This window comes from Crocuta crocuta, unplaced genomic scaffold (genome assembly GCF_008692635.1).
Source record: "Crocuta crocuta isolate KB4526 unplaced genomic scaffold, BGI_CrCroc_1.0 scaffold290, whole genome shotgun sequence".
Taxonomy (NCBI): Eukaryota; Metazoa; Chordata; class Mammalia; order Carnivora; family Hyaenidae; genus Crocuta; species Crocuta crocuta.
Window position 1 is genome coordinate 6,948,574 of NW_027527429.1, and position 15,585 is coordinate 6,964,158.

At 37.0% G+C, this 15,585-nt stretch overlaps 2 protein-coding genes across 8 annotated transcripts in view; one reads left to right on the forward strand and one right to left on the reverse strand.

Moving 5' to 3' along the window:
• KCNJ13 (potassium inwardly rectifying channel subfamily J member 13) overlaps nt 1-6,568 on the forward strand; it is an 8,826-nt gene extending 2,258 nt beyond the window's left edge. The window contains exons 2-3 of the mRNA XM_077757868.1: nt 3,704-4,179; nt 5,946-6,568. Coding sequence (XP_077613994.1) covers nt 3,720-4,179; nt 5,946-6,568 — 1,083 coding nt within the window. The 5' untranslated portion in view covers nt 3,704-3,719. The remainder of the gene's footprint in view (nt 1-3,703; nt 4,180-5,945) is intronic.
• GIGYF2 (GRB10 interacting GYF protein 2) overlaps nt 1-15,585 on the reverse strand; it is a 137,248-nt gene that overhangs the window by 65,921 nt on the left and 55,742 nt on the right. For 6 of the 7 annotated variants that reach the window (XM_077757818.1, XM_077757826.1, XM_077757830.1 and 3 more), the window contains 2 exons: nt 13,320-13,431; nt 12,443-12,483 (listed from right to left, as the gene is read on the reverse strand). The exons of the other annotated variant lie outside the window; for it this stretch is intronic. In XM_077757818.1, coding sequence (XP_077613944.1) covers nt 12,443-12,483; nt 13,320-13,431 — 153 coding nt within the window. The remainder of the gene's footprint in view (nt 1-12,442; nt 12,484-13,319; nt 13,432-15,585) is intronic. 7 annotated transcript variants of the gene reach the window in all.

The following is a 15,585-nucleotide window of genomic DNA, read 5'->3' on the forward strand; positions in this document are numbered from 1 at the left end:
TATAAGGAAGCCCAGCCAAGGGGATTGGGTAGGTTGCCGAGCTGACACAGCTATGTAACCAGCAGAGCCAGAGCATGGTCGGCTGCATTCCCCACCTTGTCTTACTATGCTAAGCCATACTGTTTACATGAATCCAAAGATGGACTTATTCGGGGCGATCTGTTAAGTGGAGATCAAAATCTTACTTCTCTCAACTACTCCACTTCCCAACACAATCTAAACAAGTTCAAGCAAGGGTTTATATATAAAAACCAGAATGCTTCGTTGTTTGATAGTAGCCTTTTGACATCCCTGTTCTCAGATTTTTCCATGTATTTATTAGTTAACTGCAAGAGGAAAAGAATGAAATTGCAGAAGTCTAGAGTAATTTCTATAAAGCTATAAGTAACAAGTAACAATCCCAAAAAAGCCCAAGTAATAATAATTTTGTTAGCAACAGTATGTATACAGAAAGGCTATATCCCTAGATGAGTTTTAGAACTTAATAAAGTAGATTGAAAATCAAGAATCATGGAGCTCCTCCCCACAAAAAAAAAAACAAAAAACAAAAACAAAAAAAAAACCACAAAGAACAAAAAACAAAACAAAAAACTACTGTGAAACTGTAAACAATTAGTAGCATTCAGCAGGATAGCAGTTCGCTAGGTGGAATAAGCACTAAGGGGACAAGGCCCATGACAGACATTTTCACACAGGCAGGAAGTAAGGGAGAAAGGTGAAATTAATATAATGTAACATACCAATTTTACTTCAAAAACAGAAAAAATAAAAGAAACCATATAGGACAATGCAGTGGTTCACACCTTTCTGAAGGCAGCCAACAACTACCCATTCTTATATCCTCCTACTTCCTCTTCAAGTGTCAAAATGCCTTTTCTTTCATAAAATTATGATGGTATATTCTAAAAATTACTTTCTCCCTAGCAAAACAGAAATTTGGCAATGTCTCCTCTCCACACTTTGTTTTAATTTGTACTGATCTACTAATATCCAAAAGATCAGCCTATGTAATAACTGTAGCTGTGCAAATCTTCAAATTTTACAAGATGTCTTCCTTAACTGAAAATAAATTTCTTGCCTAAAAGTCACAGGGTTGAACCTAAGCATTCCTGAAGACCAAATATTTTGTAACGACTCTAAACTAGTCTTACTCACAAAGGCTAATCAGGATCAAAATGTCTATTTTTGAAGCAATATAGCTTCAAAACTCTGGACTCTGTACTTGGTGTGAGATTCACCAACACTTACTACCTCTGTGATCCTAGGAATCTCATTATGCCACAGTTTCTTTTTCTGTAAAATGGGAATTATAATGGTACTTACTACTGTGAAAGTTAAGAAACATTATTAATAATAATAAAGCAACTAACACTGAAAGGTTACTCTGTGCCAGGCATTGCCTGTTGGCTTCACATGACTTAACACACATGAAAGTGTTTAGTATGATTCCTGCCACATAATAAACAATATATCCTTGGGGCTCCTGGATGGCTCAGTTGGTTAAGCATCCGACTTCGGCTCAGGTCATGATCTCATGGTTCATGGGTTTGAGCCCCGTGTTGGGTTCTGTGCTGACAGCTAGCTCAGAGCCTGGAGACTGTTTGGGATTCCGTGTCTCCCTCTCTCTCTGACCCTCCCCTGCTCGTGCTGTTTCTCTCCCTCAGAAATAAAATTTTAAAAAAAATTTTTTTTAATAAATAAACAATATATCCTTGCTAATACTATTAATTGTTACTGTCCTAAGTAACTGTCCTGAAGTTAACAATAGTTTAAGACAGATACTTCAGATAGTTGTAGGGACAGGAAGAATATCTACTAGAAGTGCTAAAAATCTGGCTGTCAAACACTGTCTTGTGAATACAATGCCAATCATCTTGGGAAATGTTTTTATTTCACCAGACTTTCTAAGTAGCTTCTTATAGTAAGAAAATTACCCTGTAAAGTTAGCCAGACATGGATAATACAAATAATCTAAGGCCCCCACCTGCCTATATTCTTTCATCTGTCTGATCCTTGGCGACCTCATCTAAAAAATGGGATAATAATGTCTGCCTTGCTAATACCAAAAAATTAAAGATAATGCAATATGAAATCATCTAGCACAGCGCCTATGAAAATTCTGTTTCTGTTGTTGTTACAGTCAAAGGGCAGAGATAAGGTCTCTTAAAACATTTAAAGAATGTAACAAAATGAGTCATTAAATAGCCATGCTGAGAAAAAAAATACACTAAATGATAATGACCACTTGTTAGATTAATGAATTATAAAGCATTAATGACCCAAGAGTTTTTTAAAGTTTATAATATGAAACTAAAATGGCTATCCACTCTAAATGAATTTTAACGATTATCCCCATGTTCAATAGTAATTCAGATCTGAAGAAAATACATGAGAGTCTCTACTATCACCAATAAATGTTAAGTTAGCCTCAAGGTGGGAAGGGAAAATATATATCCAGGGGCCAATGTCCAATTCCATTAACACAGGAAGGCAGTTTCCACAGCTCCCAAGTCCCCAGGCATAGGAAGGATCCAGCAAACCCAAGCAACAACCTAGCTCCTAACGCCTCTAGCCCTCTTCGTAGGCATCACTGTCATTCAAAGGTTAGAAGGGGAAATGCAGTACTCTCAAGGGCACCTACTTCTATGGGAAGCAGCTAGGCAGAGTTAAATGCAAAGCTTCCATCCATACTCTGTTCCTGGCAGACTCCACATAAACGTCTTAAGATGCCTTTGACACAAACAAGAGCTGTCTCATAGAAAACATACCTCAGCTTTCTTTTCTCCACACAGAGAAAAGCACACACACTGATTTGCAATTTAACTGTTTACAGTTAAAAACTAATTATATTATCTTTTAAAAATTGCCATTGCCTTAATGGTTATTTTAGTTCATTACACTTGAAGCTTTTTCTTCTGGTTCACTTATTTTTCAAAACTGACACTATCTAGCAATCTCTACCTGGAATTTCTTATTTACCAAGAAAATAATTCTCTCCCCACCCAACAATTGAATCAGAATGTAGAATATACAGAGGGCGGCAAGAAGGAAAGAATCCATGAAAATAACCACAAAGTGACAAAAACAAAGCCTATTCATAAAACTTCCACAGGCTAATGAAAAAGTATACAACACAACTATGGGTCTCTAAATGCTTAGACCTGTCCTAGAACAGAGTTCAGTTTCCCAATATTTGCAGACAGCTTAACACTATGCTTCAAATGATTTCTAGTTATGTGCACAGAGGAACATATATATTTAACTTATTCCCCTTAATAATGAATTACTCAAGATTTTAAAGTATTAATTATGAAAAGTAGATATTAACACATAACATTTAGTCAAACCAACAGCAACTCTGTGCCTGGACTTGTGCAAGAGAGGAGGCACTGACCAGGCACAAACTGTATTCCCAACCGTCAGGGATCTTAAAATATACTCGGAAGTATTAGAACCCAAACAAGATTTTAACAGCCATTCAAAGAAACCATAAGATCCTAAGGCAATCCCTGATCAGATAGCATATGAATGGCTTAGTCAGTAAATGCCCCCTTCATGAAGAGGAAAGAGCTGTCAGACTGGGAAAGCCTGCCCAGTAGCTAAGGAAGCATTCCAAAAACAGGGCAAAGTGAATGAGGTCTCAAAATTCATTAATATTAGATATAAAGAAGTTAAGAGCTTACTAATTTATTCTTGGTTTCAGAAAATTACAGACCGAGATGGACGGGAGTAACTGCAAAGTTATTGCTCCTCTCCTAACTCAGCGGAACCGGAGGATGGTCACCAAGGACGGCCACAGCACACTTCAAATGGATGGTGCCCAAAGAGGTCTTGCATATCTTCGAGATGCCTGGGGAATCCTAATGGACATGCGCTGGCGCTGGATGATGTTGGTCTTTTCTGCTTCTTTTGTTGTCCACTGGCTTGTCTTTGCAGTGCTCTGGTATGTTCTAGCGGAGATGAATGGTGATCTGGAACTAGACCATGATGCCCCACCTGAAAACCACACTATCTGTGTGAAGTACATCACCAGTTTCACAGCTGCGTTCTCCTTCTCCCTGGAGACACAACTCACAATTGGCTATGGTACCATGTTTCCCAGTGGTGACTGTCCAAGTGCAATCGCCTTACTTGCCATACAAATGCTCCTAGGCCTCATGCTAGAGGCTTTTATCACAGGTAATTGTTTTTGTTCTTAAAAAAGAAAAAAAAAATTACAGGTGTTCTGGAGAGGGGATAGTCAGTTATATATAATTGTGTTGTAGAATCATTTATTTGCATTATCAGCAGGTAATTTCTACGACTGAAAAGACAGTCTAGGCCCAAGTGATAGGTAAAATTATAAGAAACCTGACTCTTAAATTCTACCTATTAGAACTCTTTAAGAAAAAAAAGGATCATTCTGACATAACTTGCAAGCAACATCATATCCCCCCCCCCAAAAAAAAAATTAACAGAAGATCTAAAGGGTATTTTTCAGAGAAGCTAAATTCTTTGTTCAATAGGTGAATAAGCATGTTCAATGCATATTTTGACAATCATTTTATCTAACAGAGGAATTTGTGGGGGTTTTTTCTTTACTGGGTTAGAATCTCCTCTGAGGAGGAGAAAAACAGAGTTCGTCTGTTCAACATTTACTCAACATTCACCAGTGAGCCCAGAGTACCGTAGTCAGCATTATATTCAGAGATCAAGTATACACATACTTACTTGAAATAGGGCCACAACGATTATATTTTACTTATAAACCTGATTAATACATAAGACTTTCTTCTAATAAAGAAGGGTTAGTGTCATTTTTAGAAGTGATACATACAGTTTAAAAATCAAAAAACAAACCAAAAAGAAAACCTGGCTTTAACACACTACCCAATGATAAACCGTGCCATATGAAAGTTGATCTGGAGTAAAGTCCAGTGTGCTGCCAACCGGCTCTACGACCTGTAACAAATCACTTAACTTCTCTACAAGGGTACTTAAACTGGGTCAGTCATTAGATAAAATTTAGGGGATCAAAGAACTTAGGAAAAACTTGCATCTTTTTTCGCTAACCTCTAACTGAAATTTGCCATTTCCTTCCATTATAAATGTAGGCAACAACAACAAAAAAATAGTATCAGCATTTTCATATCACACTACAATACTTTAAAAGTACACTATTAAACCCACCACTAAATTTTATTGTTGAATGCATTATTAAAGCACATGTAGTACTATAATTTTTTTAAATGGTCAACTGGATTTCAGTACATTTGGTTTCCTTTATACGTATTTTATTTTTATGCATTTAAAGCGTAATTCTGTAAGGAGGTCCGTAGACTTCACCAGCCTGCCAACACATAGTGGCAAAGTGGTTAAGAAACACTGACCTATAGCCTGGGGGCACACAGAAGTGCATTGTGAAAGGTGCACTGAAATCACCTTAGAGACAAGCCTTCTAGTAAGGGGGGTGGGAGGGGGTGAGTGGGTAATAGAAGTTTCAAAGTTAAGTAATTCCTCAGTTTATCCCTCATCCTACTGGTACCCCCCTCACCCCAAATCATTCTACTCTAAATCTAATTTCTACTTTAACTTGAAATCACAAATGAATTCCAAAAACAAGTGAATCTTGTTACTTTTTTTTTTAATGGGGGCAGAAATGTAGGGAATGACCATTCTTTGATTTTATAAGAAATGAGAAGACAAAGTTACATTTCTTTGTAACAAAATGAATTTTGCTTAACCATTCTGAAACCATAGTTTTTAAATAAGGATGTATGTACATTTTGAAAAATTCTTCAGGCAAATGAGACTACCCAAATTAACAATGTGTTCATCAACTCTTGACTCAGTTGGAACGCATGGCATCAAGAAATGTATAACTATTTGATATACCCTTCTCATTCAGAAAAGGTATTGATATTTCAAGTGTTCATTCTAAAAACATTCAATGATTTCTAATTTAGGTGCCTTTGTGGCGAAGATCGCCCGGCCAAAAAATCGAGCTTTCTCAATTCGCTTTACAGACTTAGCAGTAGTAGCTCACATAGATGGCAAACCTAATCTAATTTTCCAAGTGGCCAACACTCGACCTAGCCCTCTAACCAGTGTCCGGGTCTCCGCTGTACTGTATCAGGAAAGAGAAAATGGCGAACTCTTCCAGACCAGTGTGGACTTCCATCTTGATGGCATCAGTTCTGAGGAATGTCCATTCTTTATCTTTCCACTAACCTACTATCACTCCATTATACCATCAAGTCCTCTGGCTACTCTGCTCCAGCATGACAATCCTCCACACTTTGAATTAGTTGTGTTCCTTTCAGCAATGCAGGAAGGTACTGGAGAAATATGCCAAAGGAGGACATCCTACCTACCCTCCGAGATCATGTTACATCACTGTTTTGCATCTCTGCTGACCCGGGGTTCCAAAGGTGAATACCAAATCAAAATGGAAAATTTTGACAAGACTGTTCCTGAACTTCCAACTCCTCTGGTCTCCAAGAACCCAAACAGGACTGACCTGGACATCCGTATCAATGGACAAAGCATGGACAATTTTCAGATCTCTGAAACAGGACTGACAGAATAAGGCGCAACCATACCACCCTATTTTTTAATGTATTATGCAGCTACTTTTCCTTCATCATATCTCGTTTTCTTTTTTTCAATGCTGATTACATCTCTCTGATTACATCATGGTAACAAGCCTATGCCCATAAAAATGGCTGAGCTAATAATACACATTATGGAAATTTAACACTCGACCTTACAATTTGTATATGTGGTTATCTGCTAAAATCAATGCATCTCAACATGACAGATATTTATACAGAAATGCTGATGAATTTATAATAATGTGGATGATACCACTAATGAACGGAAAACGGGACACTAAAGTTTAACTCAGCCGAACTCTAAGATCAACGACAAATCTCTCACTCTCCTCTGCAAGTTGAAGCAACAGTCTAGTTTGAAACCTAGCTCCCTGGGTAGAATGATGACTTGACAACAATTTAGTGAACATCCTTTAAAAAGTGTTATTTTTTCAAGACAACAAAGATCACTCCTCTGGTTCTTCATACTACAAAGCTGGAGTAAGTATTATCCCCTTAATCTTTAACATATAAGAACAAAAATTCACAAGACAAACAACCAAGGAGAGATTTATACATAGCTCTAAAGGCATTTAAGCATTATACCCAAACACATGCACATGTTCACATGTTTGTGGCAGAAAGTGATGAGATCAAGTAAGAGCTCCAGCCTGAATGGAACCTGTAAGGTGGTATTTTTGCAAGGAGATGCAAAATTATATCTACTATAAAGCTACCCTGTGTAACAAACAGTGATTTAAAAATCATAATCAACTATTCATTTGAATGGCTTCTTTGAAGTAAAAACATTCCTTCTTACCTATGATCTATTCAATGGTATAAAACAACACAACCTTAAATAACTCATAAATGCAAAGCTATTTAAGTTTTTGTAATTATAGGTTTACTTATACATAATTCAAATAGGAAAAAAATCTCCAGTAGATAAAGCAAAAAACAATTAGGCAACAAAGTATTTTCAAACCCAAATTCCTGTTTCCAACTTCAAACAGTTTTTTCTATAAACACAAAATGAGTGTTTATTCACCAGTAGGAGGTTGGACTAGATAAACTCTATTATTTCTTACCAAATCTAATACTCCATGAAAATTATACTCTCTGCTTCAATTTTTATTTAATATACACTTAGATAAACCCCTTCCCTTACCTCCAGTTTAATTCAAAACCATTCTCTGGATACCCTTCATTTTGATTAAAAAAAAAGAAACTGTCTTCAAAGTAAACAAGAACCAAAAAAGTCACCCCATCAGATTTCAAGTAGATTTGTGGCTGCTCTTCTTTTCTGAAATTCTCCTTATTCAGGTTTAGTAGGAAGAGTGAAGATTAACCCTCCCCACTAGTGATGACCTAGCCAGGAATCAGCCCATGAAATAAACACTAGCCTAGTAAAGGTAATCAGTTGTGATGAGCAGGGCAAAGCAGCAGTCACATTTTTCTCCTCTTTGACCAAAAGGAAAAACAAAGAAGAGCTCTGAAGTTGAACAGTGATGACAGCAAAAAAAAAAAAAAAAAAGTGAAGGACACAGAAACTTAATTACTGTAAACTTTTGTTGTTTGAAACTTTTAGGCATCCTTAAATGCTAGCCAGACCAACAGACGTTTTTACGCCAACCCAGGACTGTCATAACACATATAGACATCAGGAATTCTTATTTCTACAATAAAGTAACAAGATTCACCTAACCTGCGAAAATAAAGTAGTATCAAAGATTTACATGGTATGTTTTTTCCTAAGAGCTCTCCATCACTTACACAGATTACAACTCCCAACAGTTAAGTGAAGCTGCCCAAAGTGACACAAGGGAGTCAGCAAGATCTGGGATGAGGCTCCCTGCAGACACAGCATGTTCTCCATTCAAGTCATACCGCTCTCAAAGTACACAATGTACACATGAGCTCTGCCTCTGAAAATTAGATGTGACTTCCCCTACACACACCCGAAAGTAAGTGTTGGTATACTAATGCTATTTAATAAATGTTTCACAAGTAGACAACTAAGAAAAGCAATCAGAAAATCAGAAACTTCTGTCTAGGTGGCTTAAAGCTTCTGAAAGCACTGTTCATGATTCTTTCACTTACTTTCAGTGAATCACAGCTTCTACATTAAGGATTAAGTTTTCTGCCAACATACTATTATCCTTTTAGGAAAAGGGAATGCAAATGGAAAGAGGGGGATAATACTGGGAGACGGGAACAGCAGCTCTGATTCCCGGCTGCACAGCCACTAAACTGGGGCACCTGGGAGCCCAGGGAAGGTATCTTGGATTCATGACTAAGGAGACCACATTTGAATTAACTTTAAAAATCCTTTAGGAAACTGATATAGATAAGCATGACAACCCCAACAAACCAGACAAGCAGTTACTAAAAATTATAAGGTCAAGTTTTTATACATGTACAAACCCATATACCTACTGCAGGGAGCAGCCTAATAACCAAAAGCTGCTATGTCTATCTCAAAGTATTTTACACCAAAATGCACTAACTGTTATTATATTGAGCTGAATCTATTAGTATCAACGGGATCACTTTTTATTTCATGATCTTTCAATTTCAACCTCAGAGAATCATACTATAAGATCATCACCAGAACTGATCTCCCTCTCTGCAACAATCAATCCCTACTAAATAGAAATTATAATTCAACTATCATAGGCCTTTTTCTACCTCCACATTCCCCCATGGATGTGTTCAGGGTGGTTATGTACAATTCTTGCCCCGAACCCATTTCTCTCCAATATAAGAAGAAAACATGTGATATAAACCATCTCTAATTTTAAAAACAAGTCATTCTGAAATCCGTAGTACTCAAATTATCTTAATTTGATGTCAGAGAACATCTCACAACCGACCAGTATATCACCCTGCCCCAACAAACTAGTTTAGTACTGCCATTCTTGAAGCATGTAAGATACAAAAGCAGAAGTTTTTCTGAGAAAGAGAGAACAAGTGCGTGCCCATGAGCAGGGAGAGGGGCAGAGAGAAAAGAGAGAGAGAATCCCAAACAGGCGCTGCACTGTGAGCGCAGAGCCTAACACAGGGCTCAAAGTCATGAAACTGTGAGATCATAACCTGACCCAAAAATCAAGAGTCAGTCACTTGACCAACAGAGCCACCCAGCCTCCCCAAAAACCTGTATTTTTAAGGAGAGTGGTTGCAGGGCGCCTGGGTGGCTCAGTTGGTTAAGCGTCTGACTTCGGCTCAGGTCATGATCTCGCAGTTCATGGGTTCGAGCCCTGCATCGGGTTCTGTGCTGACAGATCACAGCCTGGAGTCTGTTTCGGATTCTGTGTCTCCCTCTCTCTCTGCTCCCCCCACCCCCACTTATGCTGTGTCTCTCTCTGTCTCAAAAATAAATAAAAACCATTAAAAAATGTTTTTAAATTTAAAAAAATAAAGAGAGTGGTTGGAGAAATTTCTCAGGTTGAATTAATATACTAGTTAAATTACACACTGGGCAAATAATGGTGAAAAAGAACTTTACACTCTATCCAAATCACCAAAGTATGACTGTGTCAAACAGTTAAAATCAAGCTACTGTCATTAACAGGGAACACACTGCCTTTTCAAGGCAACCCAAGTCATTTTCAGACACCCAGATTAGATCTTTTTAATTGAAACTGTGTTGAGTATCCACCGCCTTAAACCTGCCCTTTAGACTAACACAAATTGAGCTTAATTCCTCTTTTCCGATTGTTAAGCAAATATTTGCAGACAGTAACCCTAAAAAGACTCCTCCCTACCGTCCTGCCCACAGTTTTGTCTGCTGTGTAAACAGCCCCATTTCCTTCATGCATTCCCCACCACAGGGCCTCAAATGACCCAATCTACTCCAATATATGGATCCCTTCCAGGTGTGGCCAGTACGGCACACAATGTTTAAGCTGTCCTGTGTCAACATAAAAGACGGCGGGTGTCCCTACTGCCTGCTTCAAGAGGATACTCCAGTTCTAGTAAATGCTGCGCTCGGCACACTGCTGGTTAACACGGAGACCGCAGTCAGCTGAGAAGGCTGTGCCTTTCCCGAACAGGCTGCTAGTACACCATTATTCCATAGCTTAAATTCTGGAGTTTTTGTGAGACTTGACATTTTCTGCTGTTAAACTTCCATATAATTAGATCTTGTCTCTTGTTACATCTTAATTCTGATCTCAAGTCCCAGTTACTCTACTCTACAGCAACCCCTCTAAATACTGAGTGATCTGAAAATCTGTTCACACATCAACACTGTGATCCAAAGAAAAGGAATGTTTATACAGCACACAGCAGAAGGCCTATCATAGGAGTCAGAATTCAATAACTGTTGAACAAAAAGGAGTCCACATACTCTTACTTAATCCTAAAAATTCTGTAAGGCATTCTTGCCTGCACTTATTATGAGACTACTGAATATCTGAGCTTAGATTACCAGTGACCTTCTGATTCAAAATCCTATACTCTTTACCCCTTGTTTCTCCATATTCACTGGCTCGCTGGCAAAAGTATTAAATCAGACAAGGATGGGAGCAGAGGTCCCAAAAAATCCTCCAAAATAATTTTTATCCAACAGTCTACAATACAAACAAAGCCATTCAGCTAGCAGTAACTTATGTACCCAGTCTGTTCCAGATTTCTTGGTGCTACACTCATTTAATGGCTTTTCGTTAATATAAATTCAATTGACAATTTCCAATGCCATGTTAATAAATGAGAAATTTAAGTAACTCATATGTTAAAATGAATTGGTATGAAAACAGTGATGCCAAATTGACTATTCAGTGTTTTAAAAACTCTGCAAATCGGTCTGTAAATGATATTTACATATTTAACATAGATTTCTGACAAATGCTTTCTATTCTCAGATATAATCATGCTCTGGAGAACTTTTCTGGTAGTTCCAAGAATTTAGAACTTGCAAGGTAATTTTCGTAACTCCAATGTTAGGGTGCCTGAGTGGCTCAGTTAGTTAAGCATCCGACTTCAGCTCATGTCATGATCTCACAATTCATGGGTTTGAGCCCTGCATCAGGCTCCATGCTGACAGAGTGGAGCCCACTTGGGATTCTCTCTCTCCCTCTCTCTGCTCCCTGACCTTCCCCTACTCAAACGTGCACATGCGCGCATTCTCTCAAATAAATAAATAAATAAATAAATAAATCCAATGTTACTGTAAATTGACATTTATTTTGCCTCTCAGACCTTAATACCTATTGGCACTTTGGAAGGCAGGACCTTTAATCAGTCAAAAAAGCCCATCTTAACATTATAGACTCTTTACTAATATAAACTATGATTAATTCCTCACAAACACTGACTGAAATCTTGTTCTCTTACGATGTTCCTTTGAAATCAGTGGCTATCTTAACTATAATGTAATTTGACTATTCTCATCTCAAAACAAGAAAAAAACAAATATTATACATCAAAAAGTCCAGATCAATAATAAAAGACTAAAGTAAGAACATTCATAGTTTTAGAATTTGCTCTCTGACACAAAAACAAGCATTCTAGCTTTTTCCCTATTTCTTCTCACCCTGTGTGATATATCTACATTAGAAAAGGAGTTAACAAATTGGTTCCTAACTTAAAATTTCCATTCACAAGACAGCCTTAATAAAGAATATATGCCTTGCAGAGAACACATAGACTTAAAAAGTTAAATCATGTAAATCATCACCCCTGGTTTCGTGCAAGAGCCACCAAATAACCACAGAATTATAAACGCAAGCAATGCTACAACCCCATCTACTGGACAGGCACAGGTAACTGAGTCAATTTTTAATAAATGTATTCTTACACGTGAGCCTTTTAGAAACTAATTATCATGGAAGTCCAGACAAAAACACTTCAAAATAGTAAGAAAGCCTTACCTACATCTTTTCGTCCTGGTTTTTCAAAACGTCTGTCACCTCTAGAAAAGATAAAATAAGTTTCAAACAGTACTTGAGACTAATATTTCCCATACACGACAACCACTGCTCTATCTTTCCTTAATAGCATTGCCTTCTTTTTCAAATTGTAAAAATAAACGGTTATTGCCCAACATTTGGAAAATACAGAAAAGCACAAAGATAAAACAAAAATATCCACTATCTCACTTAACAAAAGCTGGCTTCTACTGACCCAGAAATGTTCTTTTTTAAAATTAGATATTTTTTAATTAGATACATGCTTTACTTTAGATACACACTCTATACAGTTTTATGTACTACTTTTAGCATGTATTTTCCCACATCATTGAATATTTTCAAAATCATCCTAACTTTTAATGCTTACAGAATATTCTATTGTGTGGATATACCATTACATAAGAAACCATGCTGATATTAAGCTGTTTGGCTTGTTTCCAATTATATTGTAAACATTATCACAGTAGACATGTCTGTACATACAACTTTGTGGAACTGCCCTCGCTCATCAACGGACATCATATAAAGTCACAAAGAATAGAGTAGATGCTTTGCCTAACAGCAACAAAAAGTAATGTCAATTGTCAATGCCTCTCACTGAACACTAATAAAATAGCAAACCTGACTGACTATGAAATATCCAAGCTGGTACTAACATATTAACCTATTTATCTAGAATGCTTCTTCCTTTAAATAGGGATCATTTAAAACTTTCTAACATACATCTTGATACTCAATAATTAAAAGCATTTTTAAATGAGATCTTATAACTATACAAAAAAGCATTTCCTCTGGAGAAAGCAGAACCTTTATACTAAGATCTGGACCCTTTAGTTACCTTTCCTCCCAGCTCTGTGACCTATGCATTTCCCTGCCACCTCCTCGACCAAACACACCCTCTACTTCATCAAAGCTTCTTTGGTAGAAACCACATTCACCTCTGCCTCTGCCTGAAAATAAGAAAACAGAAAAAATGATACTCAGAAGTCAGTATTTGGCACATATTCAACATCCAAGATTAATCTCTGAGTCCTGTCTCTACACAAAGAGGAAGTCCACACTTAAACATTTAAGGCCTGACGGTCTTTACCTGAGAGACCAACAACAGCAGTGAGGAGGCTAAGCACAGGAGATTGAAAGAAACAAGTTAGAAACCAGGTGTGAAGAGTCCCAGTCCTGAATAAGAAAGAGTGTCAACATTAAGTTCTTTAATAAAAAGTTTAATAGTAAAATTCTAAGAAGATCAGTAAACTATTACTATAAATTGGACCTTTTATTGGATTATTTTCAACAAAAATGAAGGATTTGGAGAGCTTCAGAAGAGAGCAGATAAAATATACAAAGGCAAAGCACAAATGTTAAAATAATTTATCTAACGCCAAAGAAAGGATACTTTAATAGGGCCAACTCTATCAATTTTGGAAACTAACTCCTTAAAGGATATTCCACAGTAACAAAAGCACTCTTTCCCCTTTGCTCAAGTCTTCAAGGAAGAAAAACATCAGGACTAAATTTGTACCACAGAGCTAATGAAGAATGTTCTGTATGCAGAGACTGAGAGGTTCTAAATGTTCAAATGTAAACTTGTCTTCACTGAAGTCAATTGGGTCAGATCTATCAAAATCTGACTCAATGATTCTAACCACAGTTTATCCTAATAGAAATACACAAACATGCAAATACACATATATATATATAAATATATATAAAATATATATGTGTAGATGTTCATTGCAATCTGAAATACCAGAAATGACCTAAATAAATTCTGATAATTTGCTAGAACATGAAGCCACAGAAGATAAAACACTGACATTAAAAGAAATCTACATTGGGGCGCCTGGGTGGCTTAGTCGGTTAAGCGTCCAACTTTCGCTTAGGTCATGATCTCGCGGTTCGTGGGTTCGAGCCCCGCGTCGGGCTCTGTGCTGACTGCCAGCTCAGAGCCTGGAGCCTGCTTCAGATTCTGTGTCTCTCTCTCTCTCTGACCCTCCCCTGCTCACGCTCTCTCTCTCTCTCTCTCTCCTAGAAATAAATAAAACATTAAAAAAAATTAAAAAAAAAAAGAAATCTACATTATTGTGTTGAGTGACAGAATAATACTTATAAAAATAATTCCACTTTTATAAATTATATGGCTGCATGGTTAGGGTCAGGAGGAATATACATCCAATGGGTGCTCTGGGGGCAGAAAGCAATATGAACGTTTTAGCATTATATCTTCTATACAATGTGAGGTTTTCTAAACTAACATGCACCCTTTGTATCCAACACACAGATCAGAAATCTGGTAAAGGGTGGGGAGTTTGGAGCTGTACTTTTACTTAGATAAAATCTTAGTCATCATCCGTAGCTCACTTTTTTAACAGAGTAAAAGCACCCAAAGCAAAATGATGATGAATTACGAACAAAAGAATGCATTCCAAAGCTAAATACAAGTGAGTTAAATAATTATTTTAAATATCCACATAGGATTTCTTTCTGCTTATAATAATTCAAAACCTGACTCAGAATATACTTGTACTTTTATGCATCCTTATTATGAAACGCACAAAATTGTATATGGGTACTCTTAAGAACAATGGGTACCCTCATAAGTAGTCTAAGTAACCTATTTCTTCCTCTGTAACATGGAGGTGAAAACTAGGCTTAAATTATAATAATCCTAAAGTTACCTCCCAGTTTTGTCAATCTAACTTTATATGAAGTTAAAGTTGACTCCCCAGTTTCAGTACCTCTCTCTTTAGGAAATGTATACATTTTTAAAAAAAAATAAATCTGCATTCTATTAATCAAAAAAGATGCACGTTAATTGAAATACAGTATCAAATGTGTACAATAATATAATTTAGTCTTTAGACAATGCCTGATGCACGTACAGATTCCCAGTCCTTTATAATAACATAATTACTCATTAGTAATATCCTTACAATAACAGATACCAGTGAACACCAGCCCAGAGGTTGGGAAACCCTGTTTTTGAAGAGATACTGCAAAAGTAGGCATTTTATTTAAAATCCTTAAACAGTATAATGCCAAGTGTTATGTAAAATGGGGGTGATCTCCTACAATGATGATTTTGGGGGTGAAAGCACCCTCTTTTG